This window comes from Erpetoichthys calabaricus, chromosome 2, assembly GCF_900747795.2.
Source record: "Erpetoichthys calabaricus chromosome 2, fErpCal1.3, whole genome shotgun sequence".
Classification (NCBI taxonomy): Eukaryota; Metazoa; Chordata; class Cladistia; order Polypteriformes; family Polypteridae; genus Erpetoichthys; species Erpetoichthys calabaricus.
Window position 1 is genome coordinate 238,091,520 of NC_041395.2, and position 18,285 is coordinate 238,109,804.

Genomic DNA, 18,285 nt, shown 5'->3' on the forward strand with positions numbered 1-18,285 from the left:
ATTTATTTATTGTATGTTATATTTAATTGACCACAGATTTGTTTAAGTCTGAATTCTCTCCAGGTTCATCTGTAGTGATTTGGCTCATTTTAGATTATCTGCCTTTCCATCAGGTTTTGCAAACTTGAAAAATACTGAAATTATCCTTTAAGTAAGTCGTTATTTCTTCACAAGCATAGTATAGATGCATTTTCCTCTCCTAATATTGTTCTTCAATTTAAGCATTTTCCATTAATTTAAAAAATATCTTACCATTACTAGCACTTCACAATTACCAAATGCGTCCATTTTTCAAATCAAGAAATTGATTTACCAGTTTTGTACACATGTATTGCTTGTGTCCTCCAAATTTGAAGTCTTACCTTCTTTGTCACTAACCTATTGCTTCAGAACTTAAGCGTGTGAGGAGTTCACTGGGACACCTGCCAAGAGCCTTGCGTAGGACGGTAGGATAAAGGCAGTATTCACTTTATTTGTTCAAGGGAGAAATGTAGGTTTTTACAGAAGCTCAATTATAATATGATATAATATAATAACCCCTCCCCAAATACACAACAGAAACACTAAAAAGAATGAATAACTAAAGATAAAAAGAACCTCAAAAGTGTCTGAAAGTTCTCAATGCTAGTGTGTCAGAGAGAGGATGAGGGGCATTGTTCATAATAGCATTCAGTTTTGTCTTCATGCTCTCCTCTACCTACCACCTCCAGGTAGTTGAATGTGTCCTATAAATTAGTCTGCCTTTTTAATTAGGTGGTTGATTTAGTTGGCCTCTCTTGAAGTCATGTTACCAGTCCAGCACACCACATCATAGAAAATTACACTGGTCATCACAGAGTTGTAGAACCTGCAAAGAATGTCAGTTACCCACATTAAAGGAGCACCCTCTCAAAGAACGAAGTGTCTACTCTGCACTTTCTTATTTAGTTCCTCTGTGTTTTGAGACCAGTCCAGGCTGCCGTCATAGTGCACCACCTCCACTTTCTGAATATTTACCAGACATACAATTTCTTTTATGCATTGAAAATCAATATCCAGTACACTGGTTTTACTTATGTTATGGTGCAGAAAATTCTCTTTCTTTTAAGAAATAAAGTTCTTCACCTGACGACTCCTACTCCTTCTCATTCTCCTGAATGTAGACTTTGGATAGCTGTTTGTCTGGAGTCTCTTTCTATACCTTTTTACTTTAGAGTAGAGTGATTCTGCCAAGAGTTTGAATTTCCAGGCTTCATTGCTTTTAAGGTTGCAATTCTCAACGATGCGCTAAAGTTGCAGTTCAAGAGAGGATATGTGCATTTACACTAACATTAAAAGCAACAAAGTTGTTCTGTATGTTTTGATATTATAACATTTAATTTTGCTGCAACATGACCGATGGCCAGTCTGTTAAATATGTACATTAGAAAAGAGAGCAAGTTCGTGATTCTTATTTATCTTACTGAAAGTATGAATCTGCGTTAGTCACACAAGTCATTTACAAATAAGCATGCATCAACTATGCTGTGAATCTATTTACAATATTTAACTTAAAATGCATTTGATGATTATTGCTTTATAAAGAAATCTTAGGCAGCAGGACTCTTCTTTTCACTTGCCTGTTTTGTGTTAATTATTTATGTTTACTTTGCTTGTAGCATAGAAACAAGGTTATTTTTGGGGCACTGTACTATCTTAATATTAATCTATAGAAATTCTTTCATTTTGAACATTAAAACAGTGTTACAGCATTCTATCAAAAGTTGCTGAGCCCAAATATAAAATGGACATACATGATACTTACCTTTGGCAATGCCACTGGGAGCAGAAATTGATACCTTTGATGTTATTCATTTGAATACTTTTTATTGTCTGTTCCTTTCATTTTTGGGGTTTTAGTCATATTTTGTCTGCAGATGTTAATATTGTTCCAGGTCGTAGGCATTTCTGTCTAGAATGAAGTTGATTTCTGTTATTTTGAATGAAAAAAAAAAAAAAACTCGGACAGCAAAACTGCTGCCTTTGTTTTTACTCAATTTGTACAGCACTAAATGCAAGAAAAAAAATTAAAATATTGCTAATCAACCCTGATTCAATTTCCGATCTTCCCTTAATTATCTCTAAACCCTCCAAATAAACTGCAGAATAGCAGTCTGCTGTCTCCTGTACAAATCTCTGGTAATATTATCTGGAATGGTAATTCCCATGTGACTGGAACTTATTGAAAAATTATTTTAAGAAAAGCAATTACCTAAAGACTATTTAAACTTTTATAGAATAGCTTCAGAGGTTTTTAAGCTTAGATACCACTGCAATACAACATTTCTGATAGATAAATGCTTTTTGGTTAATGAAACACTGAAATTTGCCTGAACCAAAAAAATTTGAATTTAATTTGCAATGATTAGTCAATGTAATCGACGACATCGACTACAAAAAATCGTCAACGCGGACTTTTTGTTGACTTCTTATAAACAGAACCTTCAATAGATGCTCCAGTCACAAAGAACCACATTGGTTTTTGTAACTGCAATGCACTACATGAACATCTGGGGGCAGTATCGTTTGTTATTGTTTGTCAAGACTGCACACAGTCCTACCAACGAAAAAAGAACGTCTGAGGAGAAGAAGAATGTAGAGGAAAATAAACGTGGTTGCAATGGCGAGTCGGATAGAGGAGGAGGAAGGAGATGGAAAAAAAATGAGACAGAAACTTTCTAAAGTGTGGGAGCACTTCACCGGAAAAGAACAAAAAGTTGAATGCAGATTATGCAAAGCGGAGCTTTCTTTTCACGGCAGCACCACCACGATGCATGAGCATCTGAAACGCAAGCATCCTGGAGCTGTGATGTCGCCGTCTCTTGAGAATTTATGCTGGCGCTGTTAGTTAGTTAGTTAGGGTCAGAACTTTTAAAAGTAACAAATTTACACCCGATCTGTTCGTTTTCAAATTTTGCATTAGTGCGATAATGTTTTCTGATTGGTACTATTCAGGTCATACAATGATTTCTTCAAAATGTCCCATATATTTGTCTTTCTTTTTTTTTTTTTTCCCCCGGTGCTGTGTGCTGACAACAGAAGGCATGAGCTTAGGGCTGGGCGGTATGACCAAAATTCTATATCACAGTATTTTTCAAAATTATACCAGTTTCACGGTATTCAACAGTATTTTTTCCCCATGCATGAGTGGATGTTAACCACATTTTCCACTGCAATTACTGTAGTAGACTGGCTAAGAATAACCTATTCCACTGTCATGAGAATTGTACATTGTACAAAAAATTTTTTAATGTGCACACAAGTATTAATACAAGTTTGCATGGCCCCATAAATTGATACTTTTCAAGGGGGTGGCACTAATGAAGAGAAGGAATCACATTGCATGACAGTTGCAGTCAAAATTAGTTGGTACTAGTTGGTTTAGTATGTACTAGCCAACCCGCGGGCATAATCAGGCCGCTTTTTTAATGATTTTTAAGCACAGGGAAAAAATTAACATTTGAAAAATCCGGAGGAGAGGGGAAGGACGCCCATTACGCCCCATCCATCATGCTAGTCTGCTGATTTCTCGTTCAGTAACCTGTGAGTAGTGATGGGCGGGGTGAAGCCTCGCGAAGCATCAACACGTTTGAAGCAATTGTGTCGGAAATCGTATCGAAGCTTCAAAGCATTTGACACTCACCTCTCTCGTGACACCTCCTGGCCATTTTCATTAACGTTACAGAAACTTATGATACACTTCAATGACGTCTGTTAAAAGTCGTATTGCTTTTATTTTTTCGTAGCTACAGACTGACAACGAAGAGAAGGGTTCGTCAGCAGCTTCTAGTGTCTGATGTCTAAAAAATATAAATATAATTAACGCCGACAGGCAGAATGCACTATACGATAGCAAGAGTTAAACAAAATAAGACGTCTCACCTCATGCATTCCTGGCTCTTTCAATTAGTACTTACTTTTGCACTGTATCATTATAATCGCTCCTGTTATTAGTATTATAATTAACCCTGATCTTTTCTTGAGATCACATTTAATAGCCTTAAATGTTTTCTTTGGTCTGTCTTAATTAAAATGGAGTAGACAGAAAATAAAGGTTTATCCCTGTACTTTGCCATGATATAGGTAAGCACATTTGAGAAAGAAAATGTGAAATCCTTAAATCACAGATGTCATTATTCGATCAAGTATTAAAATCTGCAGTGCTTCGAAAGCTCGACACAGTGTCGAAACCTTAGTATCGAGCGGCCAATCACTACCTGTGAGTCACGTAGAGTTTTCATTGTTGTTTGTGGTTCTGGCCGCTTTTCGCGTACTGAGTTGTTCCGGAGTCACAGTTGAGAAACAGTTTTTTAATGTCTTTTAATCACAGGGGAAAAAATGAACATGTGGCCCGGTGCATTCTTTAACTGCCTTGTGGCGCTGTAGTAGTACGGCTGCTTTGCAGTAAGGAGACAGTGGAAGATTGTGGGTTCGCTTCCCGGTTCCTCCCTGTGTGGATAGCAAATTATCCGCGACAAACAAACTGTTTTACACACTGCAAACCAATCCGCGCCGCTTTTTCAATGTTTTTTAAGCAGAGGGAAAAAAATGAACATTTGGAAAATCCGTAATGCTGCTTTCAGTAAGTACAATGCACACGCGTTTAATTTGTCAGCCACTTTTTGCCAGCTCTCTTTTCTGGTTTGGGCCGCTTTTGCAGTGTTACCACTTGTGTATATTATATCTTGAAATCCTTCGAGTTGCTAATTAACTAACTAACACCCACCCACTCAGCTTGTGTGAAAAAAATGCGCCCGTTCTTTCATCATTTTGTTGCAGCCTATCAAAGACTTGCTGATCATGTTTTGTAGACTCAATATATATTGGCTTTTCACTCAGCGCGAGGGAGCGCATTCATCTCGGATTATTACATCTTGCTAGACTAATCTGCTACACGGCTGCGTTTGAAAAACCGACTTATCCCGGATGAGTTTCACTGGCATTAATGATTAGGAATCTGGTTGGAACAAAACCCTGCAGCCACAGGGGTTCACCAGGACCGAGTTTGGCAAACACTGCTGAACAGAGACGAAACCGTCTCAGGTAAGAAAAGGGGCCGGGCAAAGTGGTTGCAGCTATTGATTATTCAGTGTTGTTTGCCTGGGTGTCTGATCTGCTCAACAGGATTATAAATAAAAGGAAAACAATGTGAAGGCAATGTCACAGGTGATCCTGTGGTAGAGCAGGTCCACAGCTCCCCTTCAAAAGCCCATTTTTAAATAAATAATCATCGCACTCAGTGTAGCGAGGGGCGTGGAAGTGTGGCTGAAACGGTTTCAGGGTAGACTCGTGCTTCGGGCATTTCTCCCCTATGCAGTGTGTGAGCGAGCGAGTGAGGAGAGAGAGAGAAAGCCGGTACGTTAAGAGTGAGCGAGAGCAGGCTCGAAGGCAATGTGTTCCTGTGGTATAGCGGGTCCATAGCTCACCTTCAAAAGGCCATTTTTAATCAGGCGACTGACAGTAGTGGAGTCAGGCACAGAGAAGGTCAGCTGCAGAGAGAGCGTCTTGACTGTTGCAGGGCCTGAAGCAGGTGAGATGCTAATGAAAAAGAGGCACAGGGCTTATTGGTTTTTAAAGACTGCTTCCTTCATTGTGTTTTAACTTCAGTTTTAAAGGATTGTGCGGCTCTCTCTTGCGCTGCCTCTGTGTGCCTCTGTCTCTCTGTTGCGCTGCCTGTGTGTACGCGCGCGGCTCTCTCTCGCGCTGCCTCTGTGTGTGTGCATGGCTCTCTCTCGCGCGCTGCCTGTGTATGCCTCTGTCTCTCTCTGGCGTTGCCTCTGTGTGTTTGTGTGTGTGTGTGTGCGCCTCTGTCTCTCTGGCGCTGCCTCTGTGTGTGCCTCTGTCGCTGCCTGTGTGCGCGCGGCTCTCTCTCTCGCGCTGCCTGTGTGTGCCTCTGTCTCTCTCTGGCGCTGCCTCTGTGTGAACCAAGATTCCACTGAGGTTGACTAATGAAAAGTCAACGTGGCTCAGAGCTGCAAGTGGACTGTGGCACAGACAAACAGAAATGACGGCATGTTTTTTGAGGCATCGCGTCCGAGTTGGTGGGCGTGACTGTGATTTTTTCGTCGTATCCAATGGTCTAAGAGTTGGTGGGCGTGGCTCCTTCCTGCGTGCGCCATTGGCGTCTTACTTGTCGGCGGTTTAGTGAATCCACGCCCCTTCCGGCGTGCTTTCCATGGTCAGCTACTTGTCTTCTGGCTTAGTGAATTATATATATAGATTGTGATCATGACTGAGAGAATAAAAGTGAAAAAAAAAAAGGTCACTTTTACAAGTACTATACATTTACAGTGGCTGTTACAGACGCAAATCAAATGTATGTGTTTATTGTATAATATTAACATTAAGAGCAACTCACTGCTCAAAACGGTAAATATACAAGACAGTCAGGATCGAACCAGGGGACTCTTGATTATAAGTCAGCAATTTCTACCTCTGCTCCACGGAAGCTATTGTATCATCCTTGAACCTTTTGTGAAAGTGTTATTTGATCTTTGCACTTCAGGCTTTACACATTATATAGTTTATGTCTACATTTTGTAATTTATTACTAAAATATGAAAAACATTTCTGTTTTAACTATGTATTTTTTGGTTAAGTTACATGCACTTTTTTCGTTTAAAGACTATGTGCACTTTAGTTTGTATTGTTTAATGTATTTCTTTTTTTAATTGTGATGATCACACTAATATAATATAAAAAACATCTGATTATTTTCAAATTCATATGTTTCACTGGTGGGTGGCATGGTGGCGCAGTGGTAGCGCTGCTGCCTCGCAGTTAGGAGACCCTGCGTGTGTTTCCTCCTGGCGCTCCGGTTTCCTCCCATGCAGGTTAGGTGGATTGGTGATTCTAAATTGTCCCTAGTGTGTGCTTGGTGTGTGGGTGTGTTTGTGTGTGTCCTGCGGTGGGTTGGCACCCTGCCCGGGATTGGTTCCTGCCTTGCTCCCTGTGTTGGCTGGGATTGGCGCCAGCAGACCCTCGTGACCCTGTGTTCGGATTCAGCAGGTTGGAAAATGGATGGATGGATGTTTCACTGGTTGTTATTAGTTTGATTATTATTAATTTTAATCGTGTTAATGCAGAGACATCAGGGTGACATTCACAGGTGGACAGATGTGAACAGATGAGGTAAGACATGCACTGGCACCCAGAACAGGTTGGGCAACCACAGGTCGCATGCTTCAAAATAGTCCGGCATGAAATAATCGTGACTAATCGAAAAAAAAATTGAATGATTAGTCAACTACCAAAATAATCATTAGTTGTAGCCCTAATTTGATGGCTAATGTGATCTGTATATCTAGTTTAACTGCAAATTTATATTTTGCATAATTTGTCTATTCTGTTACAGTCTCAGAAGCAAAATATTGATCTGACAAGACAAGCCAAATTCGCATCAACACCTTCATTTGCATTATTTGTCACCTTGAAGAATGTTGTGTGCAAGATTGGAGAAGATGCTGAAGTGCTTATGTCTCTATATGATCCAGTGGAATCTAGATTCATTAGGTATTTACATTTAATTGTTGTGTTTGGGGAAAAAAACTGATCAAAAGATGGGTAGGGGAATGGTTCTATTATCAGTGACATTTACATAAGAATATAAATGTTTTTACAGATGTAAGGATTTGTCATTTAGTAAAGCAGGCTTGTCAATTCTAAATATTTTAAAGGATATGTAACATACAAGTAATACAAATATTGTACGCCTAAAATTATAGGATATTTTGACCTCTGAATAAGTTTATGTATATATAATATTTGTTGATAATATGATTGTTTAGATATGTTAGTGCCTTTCTGTTGGGCTATATCAGAATTATGGTGCATTCCAGAGCTCAAAAGAAGCTTTGTCACGGAGCATTAATGTATCCCCAAACAAGGGACTAAAAAAAGTTGTAAAAGCTTAAATGACGAATTTATGCAAGACATCTTAGGGACACACTTACTTCTGTATTGAGGAATGGGCCAATATACCTTTCAAACACTGCACAGGTCTAATTTACATCTTTAAGGACATACTTGTAAGATTTGATTTTTCTACTAGATGCTCCACTGGTTAGTTTGGTCTCTGACTATGTTTCATAAAGATATAATGATATAGGAATGTCACAGTACCTGAATTTTTGTATTCAATACTAATATTAGAAAATTTTTATCTTACTCAGTACCTTTTGATGCTACTGCAAAAGCAGAAACCACATTCAGTGTCATTTTATTAAAGTACCTCCATTTATTGAAGTAAACAATATTGTGCCCTTTTTTTGTAATATAGTATAAAATTAGGACATTTAGAACATTAGAACAATGACAACAGGCCCAACAAACATCACCAGTCCTATCCACTTAATTTTTCAAAAAAAAAAAAAAAAAAAAAAAATCAAGTCTAGTTTTAAAAGTCCCTAAAGTCATACTGTCTACCATACTATTTGGTAGCTTATTCCAAATGTCTATGGTTCTCATTGTAAAGAATAAGTTCAGAATGTTTGAGCAAAATTTACCCTTAACAAGTTTCCAACTATGTCCCTGTTGTTCTTGTTGACTTCATTTTACTGTACTAATTCCCTTTATAATTTTTAATACATCAATCATATCTTCTCTTAATCTTCTTTTGCTCAAACTGAAAAGGCTTGGCTCTTTTAATCTTTCCTCATAACACTTAATTTCCTCATAACTCTTAATTTAATTCTCAAAATAACATTTAAGGTTTTGTTTATCATTAATAAGAAAAAAAATTCTTATTTTTTATGAGCTACTTTGTTCTTTTGCTTATCCAGATTGTTGTTATTGCCATTTACTGTAGCAATAGTTGATTGGAAAGGTTTCAATTTTTATTTCATATGCTGTGTTCACATGTTTTTAACTTTTCTTAAGACTTAGTGTATTTTTATCTATTGTAAAACTGATAATTGATACTTTGGTTGATTTATTTTGTATGAAGTGTATTAACTTTTTAATGTCTTCTACTTTTAGTGAAAATTACCTAGTGCGATGGTCCAGTTCAGGATTGCCAAAAGATATAGATCGGCTCAACAATCTCCGATCTGTTTTTACAGTAAGTACTCCATCTTAAAATAAGATATTAGCTTCAAAGCTAATAGGAAAAAATATGAAGTTAAAAACAAAATCTACCTTTTAAATGCATTTCACATCCAGAAGAACATGTTTAGCGACATGCAGCTGTGGGAAGTTAACAGAAGAATAATTTGACTTAAGGAATGCCTTCCGGTACAGGAGATTTTTGTCTTAAATTAAGTCCTTAACATTAGAATCCCTGAGACCTACGAAAAAAGTCGTAGTGCTGGGCCACCTTAAATTCCTTCGTATCTCTTCATCAGCGTCTTTGTTTTGCAAATGTGTCAATCAGCACAAGCAACCTGCTATCCCATCCCCCGCACCGTCACAGCTGAAGTTCTCCCAGCTCAAGTCTGTTTATCTCGGAGTGAGGTGCTTTGAATTGTGTAGGGTAAATAATATATTATTTTTTTGGAATACATACATTTCACTTCCCATGGGCTCACCACCTATAGGAGGGTTCAAGGAGGTCGGGTGCAGTGTGAGTTGGGTGGTGGCTGAAGGCGGGGATCTTGGCGGTCTGATCCTTGGCTACAGAAGCTGGCTCTTGGGACGTGGAATGTCACCTCTCTGAAGGGGAAAGAGCCTGAGCTAGTGCGTGATGTCGAGAGGTTCCTGCTAGATATAGTCTGGTTCACCTCGACGCACAGCTTGGACTCTGGAACCAATCTCCTTGAGAGGGGCTGGACTCTCTACCACTCTGGAGTTACCCCCGGTGAGAGGCGCCAAGTGGGTGTGGGGATACTTATTGCCCCACGAATTGGAGCCTGTTCATTGGGGTTTACCCCGGTGGACGAGAGGGTAGCTTCTCTCCACCTTCGGGTGGGGGGACGGGTCCTAACTGTTGTTTGTGCGTATGTGCCGAACAACAGTTTGGAGTACCCACCCTTTTTGGAGTCCCTGGAGGGGGTGCTAGGGGGCATACCTTCTGGAGACTCCCTCGTTCTGCTGGGAGGCTTCAGTGCTCACGTGGGCAATGACAGTGAGACCTGGAAGGGCGTGATTGGGAGGAATGGCCCCCCCCAATCTGAACCCGAGCGGTGTTTTGTTATTGGACTTCTGTGCACGTCACGGATTGTCCATAACGAACACCATGTTCAAGCATAGGGGTGTTCATATGTACACTTGGCACCAGGACACCCTAGGCCTCATTTTGATGATCTACTTTGTGGTCGTGTCGTTGGACTTGCAGCCACATGTCTTGGACACTTGGGTGAAGAGAGGGGCGGAGCTGTCAACTGATCACCACCTGGTGGTGAGCAGGCTTTGATGGTGGGGGAGGATGCCGGTCAAGCCTGGTAGGCCCAAACGTGTTGTGAGGGTCTGCTGGGAACGTCTGGCAGAGTCCCCTGTCAGAAGTAGCTTCAACTCCCACCTCCGGCAGAACTTCGACCACATCCCATGATGGCAGGGCCCTGGGGGTGGATGAGATACGCCTGGAGTTCCTCAAGGCTCTGGATGTTGTAGGACTGTCTTGGTTGACACACCTCTGCAACATTGCATGGACATCAGTGCCTCTGGATTGGCAGACTGGGGTGGTGGTCCCCGTCTTTAAGAAGGGGGACCGGAGGGTGTGTTCCAACTACAGAGGGATCACACTCCTCAGCCTCCCTGGAAAAGTCTATTCGGAGGTCCTGGAGAGGAGGGTCCGTTGGATAGTCGAACCTCAGATTCAGGAGGAACAGTGTGGTTTTCGTCCTGGTCGCGGAACAGCAGACCAGCTCTACACCCTTGGCAGGGTCTTAGAGGGTGCATGGGAGTTTGCCCAACCAGTCTACATGTGTTTTGTGGACTTGGAAAAGGCGTTCGACCGTGTCCCTTGGGGAATCCTGTGGGGGGTACTCCGAGAGTATGTACGATCAGTGTCAGATCTTGGTCCGTATTGCCGGCAGTAAGTCGAACCCATTTCCAGTGAGAGTTGGACTCTGCCAGGGCTGCCCTTTGTCACCGATTCTGTTCATAACATTTATGGACAGAATTTCTAGGCGCAGCCAGGGCGTTGAGGGGGTCCGGTTTGGTGGGCTCAGGATTGGGTCACTGCTTTTTGCAGATGATGATGTCCTGTGTGCTTCATCAGGCCGTGATCTTCAGCACTCTCTGGATTGGTTCGTAGCTGAGTGTGAAGCGGCTGGGATGGGAATCAGCACTTCCAAATCCGAGACGAAGTGGAGGAGTTCAAGAATAGAGTGGGAGATCAACAGGCGGATCGGTGCGGCAACAGCAGTGATGCGGGCTCTGCATCGGTCTATTGTGGTGAAAAAGGAGCTGAGCCGCAAGGTAAAGCTCTCAATTTACCAGTCGATCTACGTTCCTACCCTCACCTATGGTCATGAGCTATGGGTAGTGACCGAAAGAACGAGATTGCGAATACAAGCGGCTGAAATGAGTTTCCTCCGTAGGGTGTCTGGACTTTCCCTTAAAGATAAGGTGAGAAGTTCAGTCATCCGGGAGGGAATCAGAGTAGAGCTGCTGCTCCTCCGCATCGAGAGGAGTCAGATGAGGTGGCTCGGGCATCTGATCAGGATGCCTCCAGGACGCCTCCCTGGTGAGGTGTTCTGAGCACGTCTAACCGGGAGGAGGCCCCGGGGAAGACCCAGGACACGCTGGAGGGACTATGTGTCTCGGCTGGCCTGGGAACGCCTTGGGATTCTCCTGGAAGAGCTAGAAGAAGTGGCCGGGGAGAGGGAAGTCTGGGCATCTCTGCTCAAGCTGCTGCCCCCGCGACCCGATCTCAGATAAGCGGAAGAGGATGGATGGATGGATGCATACATTTCATGTGTGTTCGGCTTCTACAACGATCTGGGTAAATGTTGGGTGGCAGGAAATGTGAGGCAAGAAATGTTGAACACATAACTAAAACAGAAACGTTTTCCATGTTATAGTACAACAAATATTTCTGAGTAGGCATCAACCACAGTACCAACTGTGGTCATTGTTGCTCTTGTGAAAAGAATGGAGATAAACGCCATCAACTGAGAGTGAGGCAAGTTCGTTGTATCACGTGAATGTCACTGACAGAATAAAACTGAACTAAAAAAAATTACTTTTACAAGTAGCCAAAGTTTGCACTGGTTATAACAGACTCAAATCAAATGTATGTTTTATTATAGTAATAATAATAGCAAATCACTACTCAAAATAGAAAGAGCTTGGACTTGAACTTGCAACCTCTTGATTATGAGACAGCAGTTCTTACCTCTGCATGAGCCAAATAGACACGTCGGCTTTATGTCCATTGATATTATTTTGGGTTTTTACTCATTGAGAGCAGCATGTAAATCAAATGATTTCCTTTTCATTGGTTATATTCTTGAATAAAAGCACAGTTGTTTTGTTATACCTTTTGTTAAAGTGTTTAATCCAAATATCAAATAAAGTTTTCACACATTATACACTTCACATCATTATTACTATGACATGGAAAAAGTTATGTGTTAAACATTTCTTGCCTCCCATTTCCTGTCATCCAACATTTACCCAGATTGTTGTAGAAACGGAACACACATGAAATGTATGAATTTCGAATAATTATGTATTATTTACCTTATACAACTCAAGGCACCTTACTCTCAGATAAACAGACTTGAGCTGGGAGAACTCAAGCTGTGTTGGTGGGGGAGAATGGGATAGCAGGCTGCTAGCTGCTTGTGCTGATTGACATATTTGCAAAACAAAGACACTGATGAAGAGATGCGATGTAATTTAATTGTGGCCCGGCATTACGATTTTTTTTCATAGGCTTCAGGGATTCTAGTATTAATCCAGTAAAGGTCATTCCTCACTAAAGACTGTTAAGGGACCAGTAGGAGACACAAGGCATTTGAGTTTTAGTGAGTTTGCAACAGTTTAGAAATTTTTCCTTGGAGCAACCATTGGACATCTTACAAGAATCAAATTATAAATCTGTTTGCCATTGTCAGGCATCTATTCTCATTAAGTTCAACGCAGCCAGTCCAAATGCATCATAATAAAATGAAAAATATTTACATCATATCCATTTTATTTAATTGAATTCGATAGTTCTTTTCCAGGTATTTAATTTTTGTCTTCTTCTTTCAATAGTGTGTGTACTGTACTGCAGTTACCATGTTGCAACTTTCAAAACAGGGTGATTCAGTGTACAGTAAAAAAGAACAACTGTGTATAACATAAATGTATTATGTTGTTTCTTGTGGTCAGTCATATTGCAACCCCAAAACATTATGGACCATCAATTTCCTATTTTTGTTTATTTATTTATTTTTTTATTTAAACTAGGGTTGCTTCACTACTGCTTTTTGGTACCAATATCAAAGTTTGATTCCACCACCCAAGTACTTGTATTTGATGTTGGCTCATGTTATGTATCCTTTACTGAGTAGAAGACAAATGGTCAACTCAAAATTCAAGAGGTAGAAAATAGTAATAGTGGCTGTTCATAAAATACAACATGTTCCAGCAACATGTTTCAGTGATAACTGAAAAAATATGTACGTATACAAATTTACAGTGGTAATTGTTAGAAATACTTATCCATAAATGCAAAATGATTTCAGTCATTATGAAATTTTTCAGTTGCCTAGGCATTTTAAATTATCCCAGTTAGTTCATTGAGAAGTTTTATGTGAAGAAACCATTGAAATAACAATAAATTATAATCAGTCAACTGTTCAAAGTAAGTTTTTTTTTTTTTTTTTTTGTTTTTGAGCCACATCACAATGCAAATTAGTCTAGCACTTTTATTGGTTCTGTCAATAAAATGTAAATGTGATCTTTAAAATGATATGAAGATGAAAAATAAAACATTATTGATTTTCTGACTGTTAAATTCAGCCAGTATCTTAAACAGACGAGTTTATTTAAACTGGTTTATTTATACCTTGTCTCCAGGCTGACTCAAACAGAGGACTATAAGTATCTCGGGGTCTTGTTCACGAGTGAGAATAGACTGAAGCTGAAGATTGACAGACAGATTCGAGCAGTGTTCGCAGTCGTGTGAGTGTTGTACCTATCAGTCATGGTGAAGAGGGAGCTGAACTGAAAGGCAAAGCTCTCACTTCTTTCAATCTTTGTTCATGTCCCCACCTATGGTCACAGGTTTGCATTGTGACTTAAAGAACTAAATCACAGATGGCAGAAGCAGAAATGAGTTTGCTGTGTGGGTTGACTAGACTTACCTTTAGAAAGGGTGATGAGTGCAGACATATGGGAGGAGCTCAAAGTAGCGCCTTTGCTCATCTGCATCAAAAGGAGCCAGATGAGGTAGTTTAGGCTTCTGATTAGAATGCCTCCTGAGCACCTTGCTGTGGTTGTATTCCAGATGTGTTCTGGACATGTACAAACTAGAGGAGACCATGGGGTAGACCCAAGATTTCCTGTATAAATTTTATCAGTCAGGTGGTTTGGGAACACCTCAGCCCTGGAGGATTTGGAATAGGTGGCAGAGAAAAGGGATGTGTTGGCATTTTTGTTGAGACTGTTGTCCCCCGTGCCCTGGACCAAGATTAGTAACAGATTTTTTTCCCCTTTTGTTAATTCCACTCAAAAGAATGTATTTAACAGCCTTACCTCCAGTTTCCTGCTAATTGAAACAGTTCCTGACAGCAGCCTGGAAATCTCATTCTTTTTTTAGAAAAAAAAAGAATGTTGCTAGGTTTTCAGCAACAAGAGAACAATACAATTATAAGTCATAGTAAATGAAATGTAATAATTTTTATTTAAGAAAAATGAATATATTATTCATGTTAATATTTTTTAAAATGAATGCCAATTTTTGTAAATGTTTTTAGTATCTAGCCAAGAGTAGATATAAATTCATTTAAAGCATTGGAATTTCAATTTAAAAGAATACTGCAGCCTAATAGTAATTCTTCGCAACTGACATAAATACCTAGCTTAGCAGAGCTTTCAAATTTTAGAGGTTGGTTCATTTTAAAAAATAATGTTTCAGCTTTATCACAGATTAATCTTTTTCTTTTCTTATCTACAAATCTTGAATATGCGCTAAATAGCTCTTAACTGAACACACTGGTATATAATGTTGACTGAAGCCTTTTTGTGCTAAAGTAGCCAAGGAAGAAGCAATCACACTGTTTTGCTCAAGTTCAGATAAGTATGTTTGCACTTCAAGTTTATTGTCATATGTGCATAGTGGCAAAAACTTCTTACTTGCTGGTCTCCTCAGAATAGTGACCTTAATATTTTATCAACAAAAGACATATGCAAAATATTTGTACTTTCTGTATTTTTTTTCTGTATTTACACAAGTGAAAAGTGCAGCTTTAAAAATGTTGTCAGTTGAAAATACAATCCTTCACAAACACTGGAATCTCTACATATGTGCAGTGAGACTTGCTCAAAGAAGAAGCATTCTCTCATTTTATCCTATTTTATTGTCCTCATTTTTTTTTCTTTGTTGTTAATAGCACAATAGTTGTGTACACATCAACATGCAGACACTAAGCAGGTTATTCCACTGAGTACACTCATTTATAAATTGAGGCACTGAGAGTCTTGGTTGCTTTACAAATGTACAAACTAAGTGTAGTAGAGGTTGTTTTGTGAGTTTCTTTAAGTATTTAAGTATTAAATATTTCTTCCTTAATATCATTATTTGTCACTAATGATAATGGCTGTTTTTTTTTTTTTTAAACCTGAGAAACACCTAAACAGCAGATACAGCTTTGCTTACGTTTAAGGTTACGTTGAAGTATCTGAAGTATAAGCAAAGCAAAATTTATGCAAGGGTTTGGTGGCAATGTTTAACTAAACTAACTAAAACTATTTAGTTTGCACATATAATAGAGTGGTAAAGTTTTGAAAGTTTTTAGATCTTTGCTTTTACATTTTACATATATACTATTTTGATTACAAATTATGATGTTAATTTGTTTTTTTTTTTGTTTTTTTTACTATACAGTAAGCCCTCCTCCATCGCGGGGGTTGTGTTCCAGAGCCACCCGCGAAATAAGAAAATCCGCGAAGTAGAAACCATATGTTTATATGGTTATTTTTATATTGTCATGCTTGGGTCACAGATTTGCGCAGAAACACAGGAGGTTGTAGAGAGACAGGAACGTTATTCAAACACTGCAAACAAACATTTGTCTCTTTTTCAAAAGTTTAAACTGTGCTCCATGACAAGACAGAGATGACAGTTCTGTCTCACAATTAAAAGAATGCAAACATATCTTTCTCTTCAAAGGAGTGCGTGTCAGGAGCACAGGCTGTCAGAAACAGAGAGCAAAGCAAACAAATCAATAGGGCTGTTTGGCTTAAGTATGCGAAGCACCGCGGCACAAAGCTGTTGAAGGCGGCAGCTCACACCCCCTCTGTCAGGAGCAGGGAGAGAGAGAGAGAGAGAGAGAGAGAGAGATAGAGACAGATAAAAACAAAGAGTGAAAAATCAATACGCGCCCTTTGAGCTTTTAAGTATGTGAAGCACCGTGCAGCATGTCGCTTCACTAAGCAGCTGCACACAGAAGGTAGCAACGTGAAGATAATCTTTCAACATTTTTAGACGAGCGTCCGTATCGTCTAGGTGTGCGAACAGACCCCCTGCTCACACCCCCTACGTCAGGATCACAGATAGTCAGCGCAAGAGACACAGAGAAAAGTAAGTTGGGTAGCTTCTCAGCCATCTGCCAATAGCGTCCCTTGTATGAAATCAACTGGGCAAACCAACTGAGGAAGCATGTACCAGAAATTAAAAGACCCATTGTCCTCAGAAATCCGCGAACCAGCAAAAAATCCGCGATATATATTTAAATATGCTTACATATAAAATCCGTGATAGAGTGAAGCCGCGAAGCGCGATATAGCGAGGGATCACTGTACATGTTACAAAGTTCTGTCTATCTTTATTTATGATATCTATAGGACTGTTACTTTTCCATCCATACTTCAGGAGCTTTTATTAGAGAGGTAAAGGAGCTGATAGGTTGGGCTGCTTACACTGGAGACAAGCCACTATGGGGGAAATCATAGTACTTCTGAAAAGGGTGATCAAATTCTTAAAATTTTCCTGAAATTCTGGAATAGCCCTCAAGTTCTGTATAGGTACATCCATTCAAGTGCCAATATAAATATCTAAACTTATCACTTTAAGGTCGTAATGTTTTCTGTTTTTTCTTTTTCAACATTTTATTAATTATATTAAAAGAAAATAACATTTCATAAAAGCAAGTCAAGTTTAACAAAACTAGGTTCAAAACAAATCAACCCCCACCCATTGCAAAAGAGAGCTAGGCTTGTAGAGTAAAACTTTAATAATAGTAAAAACACAGTATGTAAATAATGTAAATAAATTAATGAATCAAAATAAATAGAATAAAAAAGCATTTGATTTTTTCCAATTTTAGATAATATATAACATCAGTTACCTACTGACGTTAAAAGAGGTGGGTTAGCATTCTTTCAGTTGAGCAAGATAAATCTATGTGCCAATAGTGAAGTAAAGGCAATTACAGTTTGTTTGTCCTTCTCCACTTTAAGCCCATCTGGAAGTACACCAAACATAGCTGTTAATGGATTAGGAGGGATTGTGAGACCAAGGCTGTCTTAAAGGCATTTAAAGGTTTTGGTCCAAAATGATATTATATGTTAATTTGGTACAGGCCGAAAGCATATGGCCCAATGAGGCTGGAACTTGATTGCAACATTTGCAGGCTGGATCTTCCCCTGGAAATATTTTCGACAATTTTAAATGAGACAGATGTGCTTGATATATAATTGAAAGTTGAATAATTGTATGCTTTGCGCATATGGTGCTTGAGTGAATTCTGTGCATTGCTACCTTCCACTCCTTTTCTGAGATGTGGAGTGAGAGATCCTTTTCCCACCGTACCCTGCAATTTTTGAAAGGGAGGGACTTTAAAATGGCTTTATGTATTATGGAAATGCTGTCTGAGTCCTTAAGACTGATCAATATTTTTTCTGGAATAGAGGTAGGTGAGGGAAATTGGGCAGGTTTTGTTTAATAAAGTTTCTAATTTGAAGGTAGTAAAAGAAATGTGTTACTGGAAAGTTAAATTCAGAGTGTAATTATTCATAGGATGCAAAGACATTTTCTGTGTACAGATCTCTAAGTGATTTAATCCCGAATGTTTTCCAGATATTATAAACTGCATATGTTTGAGAGGGTGGAAAAAGGTGGTTCTTGTGCAGAGGTGCCACAGATAAAAGCTTCTGTATCCTAAAATACTTCCTACA

The 18,285-nt window shown here is 39.4% G+C and overlaps 1 protein-coding gene across 1 annotated transcript in view; it reads left to right on the forward strand.

Annotated features, from left to right (window-relative positions):
• The window catches only part of dock1 (dedicator of cytokinesis 1), an 870,017-nt gene that overhangs the window by 162,902 nt on the left and 688,830 nt on the right, over positions 1-18,285 (forward strand). Inside the window, exons 8-9 of the mRNA XM_051924023.1 lie at positions 7,373-7,530; positions 8,995-9,076. Of these exons, the coding sequence (XP_051779983.1) occupies positions 7,373-7,530; positions 8,995-9,076 (240 nt within the window). The remainder of the gene's footprint in view (positions 1-7,372; positions 7,531-8,994; positions 9,077-18,285) is intronic.